Source organism: Petaurus breviceps, unplaced genomic scaffold (genome assembly GCF_028583685.1).
Source record: "Petaurus breviceps papuanus isolate PSGF00001 unplaced genomic scaffold, PetGlider_PUasm1.0 84, whole genome shotgun sequence".
Classification (NCBI taxonomy): Eukaryota; Metazoa; Chordata; class Mammalia; order Diprotodontia; family Petauridae; genus Petaurus; species Petaurus breviceps.
The window spans coordinates 12,132,168-12,150,368 of record NW_027186645.1 but is presented as its reverse complement, the minus strand read 5'-3'; the positions used below and the strand labels follow the sequence as shown (position 1 = coordinate 12,150,368).

Sequence of the window (18,201 nt, the reverse complement as noted above, 5' to 3'; positions counted from 1 at the left end):
AAGCCACTGTGCTTGGCTATGGAGATGAAAAGACAAAAACAAAACAAAACAAAACTCATTAACAATATCAGACCTCAAGAAGCTTATAACTTTTGTTCTAGGTCTTTTATTAACTTTCTGTGGTAACCTCTCTGTGTATTAATTTCATTATTTGTTAAATAGAGGAAACAATCCCTGCCCTGACTAACATGATTTTTCCTGGACCTTTGTCATAGGGAACTCCTGGTAAGGAAACTCCCTTTCCCAATAGAGTTGGGCACCTACTCAGCAACTTATGATCTCAGAGATTTTCCTAGGAACGTTGAAAGGTCAAGTGAATTTTCCAATGACATAGCCAGTATTTGTCAGAGGTGGGACATGAACCCAGGTTTTCCATACTCTTAGGTTATCTATCCTAAATTTGTATAATGAAGATCATAGAATTGATGGAACAGTATTCTTAAAAGATGAAGATGCCATGTAAAAATAAGGTATTATTTTTCCAAACTATGTGCATGCTCTATACAGTCAGTTCATTTATGATTTATATAAGACACTGTGGATACTTTAAACTACCATGGTAAAAAGAAGGGAAGGTAGTATAGACATGGAACTGCCTGCAGCTGTTAGTCATATCTACAAATTTCTGGGTTTATTTGTTATCAGTGTGTTTCTCTGCAAGGCTAGTTGCTGTGGCATGGTAGAGGTATATGAGGTAAAACCTTAGTGTCTGTGAAGGGGGGAGGGAGAGAGAGAGAGAGAGAGAGAGAGAGAGAGAGAGAGAGAGAGAGAGGAGAGAGAGAGAGAGAGAGAGAGAGAGAATGTGATAGGCTTCTATGAAAAACTGAGGCAGCATGAGGCAGTTAGGCAGGTACTGGACTAAACACTGCAAATAAATTAAATAAACATTATGCAAATAAAAACAAGCTACACAGCTCCTGGCTTACAAGGAGTTTATATTCTAATGGGCAAGGACAGCAGATAAAAGCAAAAGAGTGATTAGGTGTGGGGAGTATGATCAACGGAAAACCTTTCTGTGAGGGCCTGTACCTAATTCTACAGGACTAAGGAAAGTGTTGAGAAGCAAAGTGAACTCTAGGAACAGGAACTCTTTTCTATTTAGCTAGCTGGAAAAAATTGGGTAAGAGTCACATCAATTCAGTTTGTGAGCAACAATAAATGTCTACTACTCATATGTGATATTTCATCACTTTATCTGCATCAGTATTTAATAAGCCCCTTTTACTTTCTGCAGGGAATAAGGGGGAGGAATCCTACACAAATGGACCTGAAGCTTGCTGAGTAGTTGGATTTGAGAGCTGTTTGTGAATGAGTCCAAACAGTTTGAGAATCATGGAGTGTCTACCCCCACTGATTTTCCTTTCTTCTTCACCATGTACTCAACTCAAATGCAATTTGAACTTCACTCACAAAGGAAAGATAAGCAGTAAGCAAATCCAAAATGAGTTTGTCATACTTGTGCATGCAAAGAACAGAGGACTTGGTTCACATTGGGCTCAGTTCTCTTGGTGAGTAACTCCCCTTTTCCAAAGGTCCTATTAACTTCAAAGGGAGCTCCATGCATGTAAATGATTATATTTATTGGATGCGCCAACTCTTTCTTAGCCTCTGGGCACAATTAGAAATATCATAGGAAAAAAGGTATGTCTGTGAGTTGGGCCCATATTTGATATTCTATGGGAAATTTCCCATAGAGTTACAGATATTAAAAATCCTGCCCAATGGTTCACTTATGAGTACTATGATGTTTTCTCATCAACCAGCCTTTCTTATTACATTTGTGTTTATTTCTGTTAAAAAATTGGTTTTGATGTTTTTCTATTTGAAGAAAAGAAAAATATTTTCACTGGGTTTGAACCTATGATAAACTAATGGTAAAATCCTGGCTTCCTATATAATCTCACACAGTCATAAACATTTGGAATGCATAGTTCTACTCCTCCAAGGGTTTGCTAGTGCTTTTACTGAGATTTCCTTAATACTCAAGGTAGCACTGTGAGTTAGGCAGTAGATGTGATTATTCCTTCTTCAGGGTCATATTATGAGTTACATATTGAAATTCATGGGTCAGAAAGGAGAAAAAAACTAAGTTTATGGTCACCTAATGTAGTTCTGTATTCATAGGACCACACTACTACTTTAATATACTATTTAAACTCCACCCAATCAAAAAAACTATTGTTGAATACTAGTTATAATCTCTGTCCTTCACTTGCAGAAGGCATAGTCAAGAAGAATCTAGATTTTGAGCTGAAATGAACCTCAAAAGGCACCTTGATCAACCACTTCAATTTTGTGGACATAGAAAATGAGACCCACTGTGTTCCCAGAGTCACAAAGGTAGTAGCAGAGACAAAGCATTCAAACTCAGGCCCCCAGATTCCAGGGGTTCCACTAACTGTCACCAGTGGTCAGGTAAGATCAAGAGTCCTAGGAGCAACTCCATTCCCTAGACCTGTAGTCCTAATTCCAGGATGCCTCTTCTGATGAAGAACTTTCTCTTCACAGACCTCCTCGATAGCCACAGTTTACTGAAGATTTGGAAAAGAGAGATCTTACCACCAAAGTTCTTGGCACTGATGTTCGACATCAGGGAAGACAGGGTTTTATAATGGGAATGATGTTAAAGGAGATACATTACCACCTTTTTTGTTAACACCTACAACCCAGGGGAGTCCTTCCATGCCACTCACAGTTGTAACCCTCCCCCACCTCTCTATTAGAAAACGAGCTCCTTGAGTGTAGAGATTGTCTTGCTTCCCTGTTTATATCTCCAACACTTAGCTCAGTTCTTTCCACATAATAAGCACTAAATAAAGGCTTTTTCATTCATTCATTCATATTTAGAATACATTTTCTTCATAGTCTGTAAGGAGTCTATATTCTACACATCACCTTTTGAGCTATACTTTTATTATCATGGTCTCATGGTCTGAGCTCTTTAAAAAGAATCAAGAGTTTTTGATAGGGGTGGTGGGGTACAGTGGTGTTTGGAAAGCAGGAGCTAAAATCAGAAAGTGCTCATTTCAAATCTTGCCTCTGACACTAGTTGTGTGACCAAAGGCAAATTACTAAGACTCTCTGAGACTCAGTTTCTTCAGCTCTAAAATGGGGATAATTATTCCTATAAGTACCTACCTCACGGGGATGTCTCAAGGATCAAAAGATGCAATGTATGTAAAGTACTTTGCCAACGTTAAAATGCTACATGTCAGTTATTATTATTAATAGCTATCACACTTCTGGCTCTGATTCCTGAAAGAGACACTTAACTTTTCCACCTGGGCCTCTGTGTTTACACAGCACTCACAAAGAACTATGGAAGTGCTATAGAAACAGCTCCACAGCATTATCAGTTGGAATTTAGTGTATGGACAACAATTCAGGTGGTACTTTTAAACTCTTCATTATTCAAATCTCCAGATAAATGCCAGAGAGCACTGAGAAAAGAATGCTTGTCCTTGAATGATGAAAACATTCACTGAAAATGTACCTACAAGTGAAGGGTGGTTTAAAAAGACACGAAGATTTATAAAAAAATATTTTGATAAACAACATAACTTACAAAAGACTTATTCTAACCAGCCTTACTATATAGACACAAACCATTTAAAAATCATTTGGATGTATTCTGAGTCACTTGTAAAGGAAAATTAAGCAAGGACAGGCTGATTTTTAGTAAATATTTATAGAGCAAAACAATATGAAGCATATATAATAATCAGAATTCTAGTGAAAATGTGTGCAAGTAGGTTTATTTTGAAAGGAAAATTCCTACTCCCAGTGTCATACCCAATTAAATTCTCCAGGTAATGACCCCATTTGCATAGTGAGCTGAACCCACAAGTGGGAATTTTAATGGGCACGCCACCTGAGTACGTTAATTGAGAGTGACACTACTTGAACTAGTTTTGTGCTTACCCCACTGAAAATTCTACTCATATTATTTTTAATGTCAAGCTACAAGTCAAATTTCAAGATGATGGATTTGTTCTTTTTTAAGCACTGAGTTTGAATAAAAGAAATGCTTTAATTCTGTTATGCATTGCATATCTTTGCTTTAACTAATCTATAGTTCTGATTCTTACCCTTGCCTCATTTTTTCAGTGATTGGAATTTAATTTTCTTCATTAATTTGTGAATAATTAGATAAAAAGTCTTTCAGCAGTTAAATTGCTTTTGGATTGCTGTTGAATGTACTTTTACAAGAATATTATAGTTCAGCTGGCATAATAGTTTACAAAATTGTAATTGTGTAAATATGCCCAATTATTCTTTCTGAGGATTTAATAAGATTTAATATACTATGAATCTATAGATAATCATCCTTCTCTGTAAAACTACCACCAATAAAGTCCAGTTGCTACAGAGCTGATAACAGATGCAGTGTCATCTGAGGTTGCTACTTTTAGAGGCTATTTTCCTGATCTCTGAGGCACTGGTAGGGTCCTTGAAAGTATTTTGCATTCTGATTTGGGGATTCTCCTTTGAAGTCAACATTAAATGATGCTACGATGTAGTCTTTATAACTTGGAAAATCAGGCACATAGTGAACAATAATTTCTAGGCTTCTGGGTGAAACATTTAACTCTTCTTTTGTTTCACTACAACACAGTTGGCTACATTAACTATTTGTAGGTCTTTGAAACCACACTTCAACATCTGTAATTGGTACAGGATCAAGCCGATTGGCTCCATCTTTACACTGCTACCTACCAAGTTAAGAAATGGATTGGTTCAATATAAAACAGCAGGGCTGTTTTTAGAAATAGTTACTAGTGCCCAGTCTTCAATATGGCTTGGCTTCCTCATATAATGAGATCTTTTCGTTCCTTGCTCAACAGGGCTTTATTCTTTCTGCAAAAGGCTATGAATTGTGTCAGATGGATCAGGAGCTTTTATGCACCCCCTTTCTTGGTCTTGGAACTTAATTCCTTTGCCTCTAACCCCTTTATATATCAGCACTTAGGGATCTTTTCAATTTTTAAAGCTAAACTTAGAAAGCATTTGTTCAAATTTTTACTCACCAATTTTGTTAATAATTGTGTCCTTACATGCCTAATGTGGTGATTTGTTTTGAATGACTATGCATATTTGTAATGGGTTTTGTTTTCCTAGCTTTTTCAATGAGTCAGGAAGGAGAAAGGGAAAAGAAGAGATTTGGAATGGAAAAATAATATAAAGTTGAATTATTTGGAAAAAAAATTTTAATTAAGTTTTGCCATACAAATAAAAAATTTAAAATTATATCCTTAACTAAGCTGTGTTCAAAAATTGTGCAGGAAGCATATTTCTTCTAAGTATTTGGGGAACATTTCATTTTCAATGTTGGAATTCCCACTGAACATAAGGTATTAAGGAGAGATAAAGATTATCCCCAAATTATATTCAAAATTCACAATTTTTCACCTAAATAGAAGGTAACAGTAGTGTGGATATGTTGTTTAAAGTTCTCTTCTCAGACAAAGGTAGGGAGTGGGGGGAGGGAGGATCTACAATCTAGTTGAATGCTGAAAGAAATCTGACTCTGGTTGTTTGGTTATAATTAACAGATAACCTTATGTATTATCAAGCTTAGCCCCAGTGAAGAGATATGAGAAAGTATCTCCCTCCTTTCTTTGCAGAAGAGAGGGACCATGGGTGTAGAACACTGCATATTATGTCATACTATTTTTTCTTAAATGTTGGTCAATTTTTCTGAACTGTTTTGTTAACAAAAATTATTCATTATAAAAGATGGTTGGGGGTGAGTTCTAGAATGACTTGGAAACAATAGTGCCTTCTTCAGGAATAAACTGACTCATTTTACAACTTGATAGCAACCATTTCCTTAGAATTTAAGAAGGAAAACCATATAATTTCTAGGCTTCTACATTAATTTTATGATTGTTAAGCATTTGATTCATACCAAACTGAACTTAATAATAGCTAGCTAGAATTTATCTTTAAAATTTGCAATGTGATTTACATTTTGAGAGAAATGATTCTCTCTCTTTATTAATAACCAATTATTGAATTAGGACTAAAGTTTTCCCCTCCCCATCTCCTCATTCAGAAGTCAGCCTGTATGGGTTATCCAGCCAGCCTTTGAAGGGGAAGTGCTGATGATAATATGAAATATTAGGTGAAATGCATCCAACTGGGAAAACTCAGATATGATCAAAAGGTAAAGAAATTCTAGTCTAGGTGAACTGGTGAATTCTGGCCCATTATATTTTAGTCAGACAGGTCTTGGGGGAAGTAGATTCCCCCTTTTGTCTACTCTACCCTAGACAGGGTGGTATGGATATGGATAAGTCTATTTGACCAAGAGTGAGTGATGAGTCATGTCCCTCCAGATCCTCATTAGAATAAGCCCACCTCTCAATATAATATTCATTCTCTCATTACTTGTTAATCAGAATTGATTTCCACCCCCAGGAATATCCAGTCTTCCAAAGGCATATAACCATTAAGTGGGTTCCATAAGGGGTATTTGGTTTAGGAAAGACAAATGACCCTCTTATTAATTATCCACTAGCCATAATTAATAAAATGATTGTTAATTACCTAGAAACTATGTCTCTTGAACTTTTATATGTCACAATTGATCTTATTTGATCTTTTTTACTCTGACATAAACATTATTATTATTATTATTATTATTATTATCCTCATTTGCTATATTATGAAAATAAGGTTGAACACCATTAAGTGACATGGCTGGGATCACACAGCCAGTAACCCACATTAGAACTCAGATCTTAATGACGCCAAGTCCCAATTTCTATCCACTACACCACCTTGCTACCAACATGGGACATGACTAACATTAGTAAAGAGAAAAGAAATATGAAAGGCATTATATGAAATTGCCTTTATTTACAAATGCTCAAAGTTGGAAGGACCTCAGAAGAGAGCTAATTGAACTCACACCTGAGGAAAATTCACCTTTAAAACATCACTGACATGCAATCATACAGCCTTTGATTAAAGTTCCTGAGAAATGGTCAACTCCCTACCACCATTCTACTTCTGGCTAACTCTACTTATTGGGAAGATCTTCCTTCTTATATCAACCCTCAGTTTGGCTCTGCGTCTTCCAATCACTGATACTAATTCTTGCTCTTTGGAGTCAAGCAGAATAAATCTATTGCCCTCTCTAAATAAAGACAGTTAATACATCTTTCCTTTTAGTACTCTTAACTTTAGTCTAATCATCCTTAATTCGTTTAATTGTTGCTCATATGATGACAACCTTGAGACCTTTCACCATCCACCACTGGATGCTTTCCACAATATCAACGTCTCTTTCAAGATGTAGTGTCAAGAACTGAGCACAGCACGACAAATGTGGTCTGTCCAAAGCAAAATATGGTGGGACTATCCACTCACTAATTCTGGATTCTGTACTTCTCAATATGGGCTAAAGTTTCAATAGGGACAGCTAGGTGGTACACTAGATAGGGTGCTGGGTGTGGCCCCAGGCAAGTCACTTAACCCTAATAGCCTCAGTTCCTCATTTATAAAATTAATTGGAAAAGTAAATGGATGGCAAACCACTCTAGTATCTTTGCCAACAAAACCCCAAATTGGGTCTTGAAGAGTGGGACATGACTGAAACGGCTAAAACAACAAAAGCTTCATTAGCTTCTTTGATAGCTACATCATACCAGTGACTTACATTGACTTGAAATCCTCTTAAATTAATTCCACATTTTTCAGATGAATTGTTAACTAGACAGACCTCCCCTGTCTTGTATTTGTGAGTTGATCTGAACTCAAGGATTAAAAAGGGATCCAAAAGTATTGGACAAAAAGCACAGAATTTACAATCTGAGGGTCTAGTTTCAAATTCTGACTCTGCCACTTAACTCCCTGAATGACTTTGGGCAAGTCATTTAATTTCTTTGCACCTCAACTTCCTCTCCTAAAAAATATGAAGCACTATATTAGATGACCTCTAACTTCTAATAAATTATCATGACCATCCTTATGGTTAAAGATGTCCTTAAAGTATTTGTTAAATTCCACTTTAATAGATTCAGTCTTAAGTTTTAGTCCACTAGTGTTTTTTTTGGATTATGACTGTCAGAAAATCTGTTAGCTATCTCTACCTTTGTGTCATCTGCTCCTTTGATAAGAAATTCATTTCTGGTTTCATGCAAGCCCTTGATAAAAATGTTAAATAGCAGGGAGTCAAGCATATATCCCCAGGGGCACCCCACTAAATATCTGCAAATCTGGCATCATTCAACTAGTTCCCTATGTCTAGTTTAGAAAAAAGTGCTAAGGTGAAGTGAAAGCCTACTGCAGGTGAATAGAGTTAGTTTATCAAGAATAATATTAAACAAACATCAACATTATTATTCTCTAACATAAAGTCAAGGGTTTCCTAAAACAGTGAGCTTAATCATTTGCTTAGTCAAACACCAACTATCCTCAGATATCAAGTTAAATATTACTTATATAATGTGATGGAGAATCCTCTAGAATAATTTGAACATTTCTGATGATTTTCATTCTCATGAGATCCATTAAACCTAACACTCACGATGTACTACTTGTGAATGATCAGTCTATTTAATCATACAGTAAAAGTTAGCTTTTTAATAAGTTAAAAGTGAAAATTTTAAAGTTGATGATGAGAAAATTTGCCAAGTCAAATTCAGTTTATACACATTTATGACCGATTTTTAAATAAAGAAAACCTCTGATGTCACAATGTACTATAGCTATTCATTTACACTGGCTCATTTATGTCCATGCATCACATTTGAGTGACATAACCAACAAAGTCAGTCTTCAGGAAAAAAATGTAACAGGATAAAACAAACCTTCCAGTCTTAAATCATAAGGAAAAGCATTAAAAGAGAAAGAAAAAATCATTGAAACAGTTTGACATGAAAATATGCAAGTGATTCAACATAAAGCTGTTGTTTCTTTTATTTCAAAATAGTGTTCTTTAGCATAATACAAGATCCAGTTAATATAAAATTCAAAGACCGCATTACCAATTTTTTGAAAAGGGGGTTAGAAATCCCCTCCAAAAAAAAAAAACTGTAACTGTAAACTACAGAACTTAATCACAATTTCCATAGTATCCAACAGAACATTTTGTATATAGAAATTCTGAAATTGGTGCTCAAAAGTACAATTTCACATTTATCTACTTTTATTTTTGCTTTGTTTTTATTATGCAAGGTGCTTAGAAAATGATTGTCTGAAGTAGACAAAAGAGAATTTTGAGAATATAAAAATGAAATCCCACTATCCAACTAATGTTCTCTGCTACAGAGACATATATTACAAAAGTGCTGATATTTCTATAGAAAATAGCAGAATACACTTAAATATCAGATATCAGTCAGTCAAAAATTATTTTCAGGGAAAAAATGAAATAATCTGATAATTCCAGGTCATTAGGAGACTTTATATGTCTATACAGATGCTACTTATAAGCTGTAATGTTTCATATATCTAGTGAGTATATAGAATGTTAGGCTTGGGTACATATAAATATTAAGATTCTGATTATGTATAAAATCCTACAAAGCTCTTATATTTGGTTTAACAAATAGAAGGCATTTTTTAGGAAAAGAGGGGGAAAGGATGTTTATTAGCACTCTATTTTAAATTCAATAGCTCAGAAGTCCTCAGTTTGAAAAATGCACCACTAGTGAGAGTGAAGACATTTTGTTGTTGCTGTTTTGTTTATTTTAAGTTCTTCAATATATGAAATAAGACAGCTAGGTGGCTCAGTGGAAAGAAGGCTAGGCCTGGAGTCAGAAAGAGCTGAGTTCAAATCCAGCCTTAGACACTTACTAGCTGTGTGACCCTAGGCATCACTTAACCTGTTTGCCTGAATCCATAAGAAAGGGAAAGAGCAAACCACTCCAGTATCTTTACCAAGAAAACCCAATGAACACTATGGTCCATGGGGTCATGAGGAGTCAGACATGACTCAACAGCAACAATACATGAAAAAACTATTAACTATGTGTCATGAAGGAGATACAGCAACAGATGGCACTTCTGTCCTTGGAATCTGTGGTCCTGCATTTCCAAGACCAATGTAGCAATGCCTTTTTTAAAAGGCTATCTATGCTAAAAGGTGACTGGAAAGGGCCCAGTTAATTAGTTTGGCCAGCCAGTCAGACACATTATACACTGACCCGACACTATGATGTCATTTTGGTCCTCTTTGATTATGAAGGACAACAATGGGGAATGGGAATGGGACAAGCAATAAATTAGATAACACAGCAAGAAATAGCAATCCAAAAATGTACTTCCATGACCTCTACAAAAAATTACATTGAACCAAACTTAACAATCTGGAAAAATTGACAGTAGGAAACACATAGTAAGAAAACATACTCCTTCTAGCAGAACATACACAAATGTTGCAAGTCTCAAATCAGCTATAATTGTCCTTGTCTTTTCCTACTTTCCTAATACATAAAGTGAATATATAGTATGTGTAGTTGATGACTTGGTTAATTTCAAGACTAGAAATTTTGAAATCTAGTCAAGTCACAATGGTAGAAAGAGGAATTCTCATTGCATTGTTAAGGAATGGTTTGTAGTAACTGCCTTTTATGCAATCTGATGTTTTTAAAACTGGTTAATATCCAACAGAAACCAAAACAACTCCAGAAATGCAAACACACAAAAAAAGCAGTCCCAAATTAAACTACAAATTTACCAGTGCTCCTCCTCATGTTGGCACTGGCATTTCCCCACTCTGAATATACTGTATCAGCTTCGTAAGTTTTTACTTTTATCAACATAAAATCTCATAATGAAAACAAAAATACTATAATCAGCTATAACAAGAGAAGCAGTTTGGTAAATCTTAGCCGACATTTTTTTTTCTAAATACTGCATTTCTTACTGCTTTAAAAAGGCTATGAATACTTAATTGTAACTGATTAAGAGTACAGAGTTTTCATCTTAACCTCTAAAGTTTGGTATGAAACTAAATTCTTCAAGTAACAAATGTGGAAAGCCTCTGAGACCTGAGTTCCCACAATTTTGTTTTTAAGACAGCTTTGAGTTTTTCTCTCTAATTTAAACTAAAAAGAACAGTTCATTTTAAACATTAATAGACAAATAACAAAAATAAATTTTCTTTTTTAAATACTCATTTAGAATAAATGTGTTTGGAGGAAGGAGACTTCTAGGAATGGTGATCACAAATCTAGCTAAAAAGTAGGAAAAAATGAATATTTGTGTTTTTTTTCTTTCAAAATCTCTTATTAGTTAAAGCAACATATTAACAGAAAAAAAATAGTAGTTGCAATTTCACACATAAAACCATACACATTTGGTTATGATATGGAGTTTTCAAAGATTCTTTAAAAAGAGGGAGGAAACAGTGCAAGTAACTGGGTTGTTTCATGAGAATCTTGTGATGCTTTCCCCCCCTTAGGAGAATTTTAAAAAACAACAAAACTCCAGTTTTGAACAAAATAAAATAAGGGATAAATATTTACGATGGGAAACAAATTCCACAGCATTCCATACAGATTTCTAAACAGTCTGATGATTCACAACAGGCATCCATTATACCACAATCCATGTCACAAGGGCAGTTACAGTCATCTCCTACTTCATCACCACAGCAACAGCAGCAGGCCTCCGACGTACAGATGCCACATGATGCTTGTCCTAATACAATATTGCAGAGGGTCAGGAACTCACAGAACAAGCAGGCCAGGATACAGTGAACACAGCAATCTTCATAATGTTCATTCAATTGTCAAGTATACCATAAAGAGAAAGGGAAAGAAAAATAATAATAATACATTTCAATAGAGGAATAATGACAACAGATTAAAAAAAAAGTAGCAATCCATGTGCCATTCAAGGGTCCCTTTTTCCTATCAAATGCTAAAAAGAAACAAAGATCATCCTCATTAATCACATGGCTCATGAAATGTCATAATTAGAAAATGGAATCAATAGAGGATATAAGGGAAAAGATGTATTTAAGCAGTCTAAAAGTGAAAGGAGCTGCATTTTCTCTATCACCTAGGGCCATAAGTTTCTGATCAGGGAGTCTTTCCCAATTTCCAGTCTGACCCAAACCCCACATTGCAGTTCTTTTGCCATTATTTCACCATGCTCACACTCCTTCATATCCCTCACCCACCTCTATCCCATTTAGTGAGCTTTTCACCACTTGGAAGCAGTAATCGAATTCAGCACTGTGTCATTTCTAAGAATGGACATGTCAAACAGTCACTTAGAACTAATTTAGAGTTTGTTCTCTGAACAAAATACTTAAACAAGTTCTCTCAACTTGAAGCAGTCCTTTTCCTCAATGAGTTTACACTATAATAAGGAAAACCGCCCCATCTAAGGGAGTAGAAGCTAAGAGACTGTCTTACTTTTTCCTTTTTTTTTCATCTGGGTAGGAAGGATATCCCTAGCACATAGCTAGAAATTCTAAGTACTTAATAAATGCTTTTTCATTCATTCATTCATTCATTCATACTGGGTAGTTGTAAGTTATTCCCCAGCTCATTTCACAGATGAGGAACTGAGGAAAACAGGGTTAAATGACTTGCCCACGATCTTACAGCTAATAAGTGTCTGAGGCCAGATTTGAACTCAGGAAGATAAGTCTTCCTGACTCCAGGCCTAACATTCTGTCCAGTGCACCATCTAGCTGCCCCCTTCAAATAAATGAGTAATGTTAAAGAGGGAACAGCTCTTTAAGCAAAACACCAGTGTACCAAATATACAGCACATATTCTGCACCTTTCAGTGAAACCCCAAGTCATACTTTTGAGTATATATTTCACTATCTTCCTCTGTGCTTATCTTTGCATTAAAATCATGAAATGCTGATATACTGTTCATTTCTAATTCTAGTTGGAACAATTTACATTTCAAGATTTATAGAGGCAGTTTACAAAAAGTCACCTGGAGATGAAGAAACAACTCCGCTTTCATAAAACCCCAATGAATATCTAGAGACATTGCTGAGTCTTTGGTAGTTGTGTTTATTATTGTCATTACTTAACACTTATTGCAAACACATATATCATTTTTTTTTAAAGCCCAGTTGTGACAGGCTGTTTCTAAGACGGGCTAGGTTTTGCAACAAGCCTATGAAAATGCCAGCTGAATCCTAAAGGCACTAAGAGTGGGTGCCAATGCCTTATGTAAAGACATTGGTAATATAAATGTTAATATAATAATGGGTATTCATTCTAACTTGGCAGTTCCCAGTCTGGCTTCTAATTAAGCAAGAAATTTTATATGATGTTATGCATTCAGATAAGAATCTGGTTCCACCAGAAAGATCTGGTGTGGCTTAGTTCTGTAGTGATGAGTAAATATCTATTCCCAAGCAAATAAAGAACATTAAACATTGCCACAACAAGTCAATTTAAAGTTCAATTTAGATACACAGTGAAATAGTCCTTGAAATATGTGAAGGGATAGCACATAGTGAGTATCTTGTGCTAGAGAACTTATATATTAATAATAAGACTAAATTCTTTATGTAGAAAATTAGTATAAATATGAAGTCCAAAGAATGACTTGGCATCAAGTAAAGGAGAGCTCTCTTATGAAATGGGAAAAACTGTGGGTCAAATCACATCCCCCCAAAACAAAAGTCTTAAATGACACCTAACAACATAATGAGTTGCTGACCTGCATTGGTGTAAAGATTTTCTGTACTGGGACTTTTATATACCAATGAAATCACAAACTTGAACCAAAAAGAAAAAAAAGCTAACTTAGCAAACTTGAGAAATTCACTTGCTCTGAGACTATTTATTCATCTAAGAGTGTTGGGGCAGAGCCAAGATGGCAGAGTAAAAACAGGAACTCCACGTGGCTCCTGCTCCAAACACCTCTAATACCTGTAAAATATTACTCTAAACAATTTTAGAGCTACAGAACCCACAAAGTGTCAGAGAAAAACAAATCTCCCACTGAAGGCAGCCTGGAAGGCTGAAAGGAAGGGTCTATCGCACTGAACTGGGAGCCACACAGAGTCACACGTGAACTACCCCTGACCAGACTTGGGGCGGACCCAACCTACAGCACAGACCAGTTGGAGCAGACTTCAAGAGAGTGAATCACCAGCAGCTGTAGTGGTTTCCAGACTTCTCAACCCATAAACACCAAAGAGAAAGTAAAAGGTCAGTGGGGAACTCTGTTAGAACTGGGTGATGGAAGATTGCGGTCTGGCCCCTGCTCCCAGGACAAGAGGTGGTGATGCCACGTGGCTGCCTCTGGAGCTCTTGGCCTGCAGATTGTGGGGGGATCAAGCCACCATTCAGAGGGTAATTGCTCTTGCTTTGACCTGCTTGAATCTGGATTGTAGTCTTGGTTGGTAGTCTTCGGGTGTGTGGCCAGTGTGCCAGAGCTTGAGGTGTCTATAGAGAGGGCACCCTCCTCAAAGCTCTGGTAACATCAGTGAAAACCCCAGCAATTTGCGATATAGCTCTCTGCATTCTGGAAGCAGAGTTCTACTGTGGCAAGGAGCTCAAAAGTTAAGTAATTGGCTGGCAAGATGAGCAAGCAGGGGAAGCACAATCAAACCACAGAATCCTTTTTGGATCAAAACATGCAGTCAGAAGAAGTCAACAAAGGTGAAACTCCTGCATCAAAAGCTTCCAAGAAAAAATGTGAGTTGATTATAGGACATGGAGGAACTCAAGAAGGATTTTGAAAATCAAGTAAGAGAAGTGGAGGAAAAATTGGAAAGAAAAATGAGAATGATGTAAGAAAATCATGAAAAGTGAATCAAGAGCCTGCTAAAGGAGACCTAAAAAAATACTGAAGAAAATAACACCTTAAAAAATACACTAACTCAAATGGCAAAAGAGGCCCAAAAAGTCAATGAGGAGAAGAATGCCTTAAAAAGTTGAATTGGCTGGATGGAAAAGGAATTTCAAAAACTCACTGAAGAGAATAATTCCTTCAAAATTAGATTAGAGCAAATGGAAGCTAATGATTTTATGAGAAAACGATACTATAAAACAGATACAAACAAATGAAAAAATATAAGGCAATTTGAAATATCTCATTGGAAAAACCACTGACCTGGAAAATAGATCCAGGAGAATTTAAAAATTATTGGACTACCTGAAAGCCATGATCAAAAAAAGAACTTAGAAATCATCCTTCAAGAAATTCTCAAGGAAAATTGCCCTAATATCCTAGAACCAGAGAGCAAAATAGAAATTTAAAGAATTCACTAATTGCCCCTTGAAAAAGATCCCAAAAAGAAAACTCCTAGGAATAAAATAACCAAATTCCAGAGTTCCCAGATCAAGGAGAAAATATTAAAAGCTGCCAGGAATAAACAATTTGAGTATTGTGGAAACACAATCAGGATAACACAAGATCTAGCAGCTTCTACACTAAGGGACTGAAGGGCTTGGAATATGATATTTCAGAGGTCAAAGGGGCTAGGATTAAAACCAAAAATCACCTACCCAGCAAAACTGAGTATAATGCTTCAGGAGAAAATATGGTCATTCAATGAAATAGAGGACTTTCAAGTATTCTTGATGAAAAAACCAGAGCTGAACAGAAAATTTGACTTTCAAATGCAAGAAGCAAGAGAAGCATGAGAAGGTAAACAGGAAAAAGAAATCATAAGGAACTTATTAAAGTTGAACTATTTACATCCCTACATGGAAAAGTATAATTGTAACTCGTGAGACTTTTCTCAATATAAGAATAGTTGAAGAGAATATATATATATATATATATACATATATACACACACATATGTATGTATGTATAGGAGGGTATATGTTTATAAATACATATGTGAGTGTGTGTATATGTATATACATGTATACATAGACAGAGGGCACGGGATCAGTTGAATAGGAAGGGATGATATCTAAAAAATAAAATTAAGAGATGAGAGAGGAATATTTTGGGAGGAGAAAGGGAGAAATATAATAGGGTAAATTATCTCATATAAAAGAACCAAGAGAAAACTGTTACTATGGAGGGGAAGAGCAGGAAGGTGAAAGGAAATGGGTCAACATTACTCTCATTGGATTTGGCTTAAAGAGGGAATAACATACACACTCATTTGGGTATTTTACCCTACAGTAAAGTAGGGGGGAAGGGGATAAGAGGTGGCATGATAGAAGGGAGGGAAAACTGGGGGAGAGGGTAGTTAGAAGCACATACATTTGAAAAGTGACAGGGTCAAAGTAGAAAATAGAATTAAGTGGGGGTCAGGATAGGATGGAGGGAAATATAGTTAGTCTTTCACAATATAACTACTATGGAAACGTTTTTCATAACTACACATGTACAACCTATATTGAATTGCTTATCTTCCCAGTGGGTGTGGATGAGGAGGGAAGAAGGGAAAGAATCTGGAAATTAAAGTTTTAAAAACAAATGTTTAAAAAAATTGTTTTTTACATGAAACTGGGAAATAAGATATACAACAGGCACTGGGGTACAGAAATCCATCTTGTGCTACTAGAAAGTTAGAGGGGGGATGGGAGAGGATATAAGAGAAAGCAGATTGGGGAAAGGAGTATTCAGTAAGATTGCTATCTTGGGGTGAGGTAGGGGAAAGACGGAGAAAATTTGTAACTCAAAATCTTGTGGAAATGAATGTTGAAAACTAAAAATAAATTTTAAAATTTAAAAAAAATTTTTAAAAAGTGTTGAACTAGATAACTTTTAAGGTCTTTTTCAGCTCCAAAAACCTCTATGGTCCTGCTTATTCAAGTAAGTTACATATGGTTCAGAGTAGAAGACTGATATGAGCGTGAACGTTCTTGTCAAAAAATGTGGAACTTGAATAAGACCCTAAAGGAAAAGTAGGAAGGGGACTAAAAATAAAAGTTTAGATTTGCTGTGTTAAGGGAACCTTGATTTTCTGGAAGGGTAGATGGGGCAGATAGGATGAAAAAAGTATTTAAAGAAGATGAGTGTGGAATTCAATTTAATATATGTCAAAAATATTGAAAAAACTCTCAAAATCCAACACCCATTTCTGCTAAAAAAAATTATTAGAATGCATAGGAATAAATGAATCTTTATTCCATATTATAATTTAATGTATTAGAAGCATCTATGTAAAACCAAGAGCCAGGGGTGGCCAGGTAGCACAGCGAGTAAGAGCACCAGCTCCAGTGTCAGGATGACCTGGGGATCAAATCCCAGGTTCAGATACTTATCACCCACCCAGAAACACCTGGCTGTGTAACCTTGAACAAGTCACTTAACCCCAATTACTTAGGGGTGTCCAGGTGGCTCAGTTAGTAAGAGCACTGGCTCCAGTGTCGGGATGACCTGGGGATCAAATCTGGGCTGTGATACTTAGCACCACCAGAAAAAACTGGCCGAGTAACCTTGAGCAAGTTACTTAACAACGATTGCTTAAAAAAAAAAAAAAACCAAGAGCCAGCATGATATATAACAAAGATAATCCAGAGTTCAATAAGATTCGAGTAAAATGAGGATGCCAATATCACCACTACTATTTGATACAGTGCTACATATGCTTGTTATAGACTAAGATAAAAAAGAAAATAAGAGAATAAGCATTGGCAAAGAAACAAAACTTGCTTTCAGTGGATGATATTATGGTTTACTTAAAAAAAAACAACCAAGAGAATAAACTAAAACTTAACTGAAACAATTTAAAAACTCAGCAAAGTAACAGGAGATGAAATAAATCCATCTAAATTATCTGAATTTCTATATATTACCAATGACCCTCTCAGCAGGAGTCAGAAAGAGGAATTCCTTTTAAAATAATTACAAAATGTATAAAATATTTGAGAATACACCTGTCAAGAGACACACAGGTACTATATGAATAAACTGCAAAATGCTCTATGGAAATCTACAGACCTAAATAACTAGAATAGGCTGAGCCAATATAATAAAGATGGTAATATTACCTATATTAATTTACTTATTCAGTGCTGTTTCAACCAAACTACCAGAGCATTATTTTATAGAGGTAGGGGAAAAAATTCATTTGAAAACAAAGTTCAAGAATTTCATAGGAAATAACTGGAAAAAATCTGAAAAGGAAGGTGGCTTAGTAGTGCTAGATTTCAGACTATACTATAAAGCAGTAATCATCAAAATGATTTGGTGCTGGTTAAGAAAGTGATTGATAAGTGGAATATATGAGGTGGATACAATTCAGAAGCATATGAATACATTAGCACAGTATTTGATAAAGCAATCTCAGTTGCT

At 35.7% G+C, this 18,201-nt stretch overlaps 1 protein-coding gene across 5 annotated transcripts in view; it reads right to left on the bottom strand.

Annotated features, from left to right (window-relative positions):
• Positions 1–8,907: 8,907 nt before the first annotated feature.
• Positions 8,908–18,201, bottom strand: part of MDFIC (MyoD family inhibitor domain containing) — a 135,460-nt gene continuing 126,166 nt past the window's right edge. For all 5 annotated transcript variants that reach the window (XM_069107065.1, XM_069107062.1, XM_069107063.1 and 2 more), the window contains exon 5: positions 8,908–11,721. In XM_069107065.1, the coding sequence (XP_068963166.1) occupies positions 11,474–11,721 (248 nt within the window). In that variant the 3' untranslated portion in view covers positions 8,908–11,473. The remainder of the gene's footprint in view (positions 11,722–18,201) is intronic.